The 549-nt window shown below is 67.0% G+C and overlaps 1 protein-coding gene across 1 annotated transcript; it reads left to right on the plus strand.

Moving 5' to 3' along the window:
* Positions 1-7: 7 nt before the first annotated feature.
* On the plus strand, positions 8-472 carry CDK5R2 (cyclin-dependent kinase 5, regulatory subunit 2 (p39); the record flags this gene model as incomplete). Its single annotated transcript, XM_009884010.1, has 1 exon — positions 8-472. A coding segment is annotated over one exon (465 nt), but the record flags the coding sequence as incomplete, so codon positions are not given.
* Between the last annotated feature and the right edge of the window lie 77 nt (positions 473-549).

A 549-nucleotide genomic window follows, 5' to 3' on the forward strand; every position in this document is an offset into this window, starting at 1 on the left:
CTGCTGGGGGGACTTCGTGTGTCGCCGCTGCTACCGGCTGAAGGAGCTGAGCCCCGGTGAGCTCATCTCCTGGTTCCGCAGCGTGGACCGCTCGCTGCTGCTGCAGGGCTGGCAGGACCAGGGCTTCATCACCCCGGCCAACCTGGTGTTCGTCTATCTGCTCTGCCGGGAAGCGCTGCGAGGCGAAGACATCGGGACCCAGGCCGAGCTGCAGGCCGCCTTCCTCACCTGCCTCTATCTCGCCTACTCCTACATGGGCAACGAGATCTCCTACCCGCTCAAGCCCTTCCTGGTGGAGGGCGACAAGGGGCGCTTCTGGGAGCGCTGCCTGGGCATCATCCAGCGCCTCAGCGCCAAGATGCTGCGAATCAACGCGGACCCGCACTACTTCACGCAACTCTTCCAGGACCTCAAGAGCGAGGGCGAGGGCGGAGACGGGTCCAAGCACTGGACGATCAGCCTGGATCGCTAGGGAGGTACCGGACCCCCGGCGCCGGGGGCGGAAAGGGCCGCGCACCGAGGGGCGGGGGAGGCGAAGGACTGCCGGAT

This window comes from Charadrius vociferus, unplaced genomic scaffold (genome assembly GCF_000708025.1).
Source record: "Charadrius vociferus isolate BGI_N301 unplaced genomic scaffold, ASM70802v2 scaffold1020, whole genome shotgun sequence".
NCBI classification, from domain to species: Eukaryota; Metazoa; Chordata; class Aves; order Charadriiformes; family Charadriidae; genus Charadrius; species Charadrius vociferus.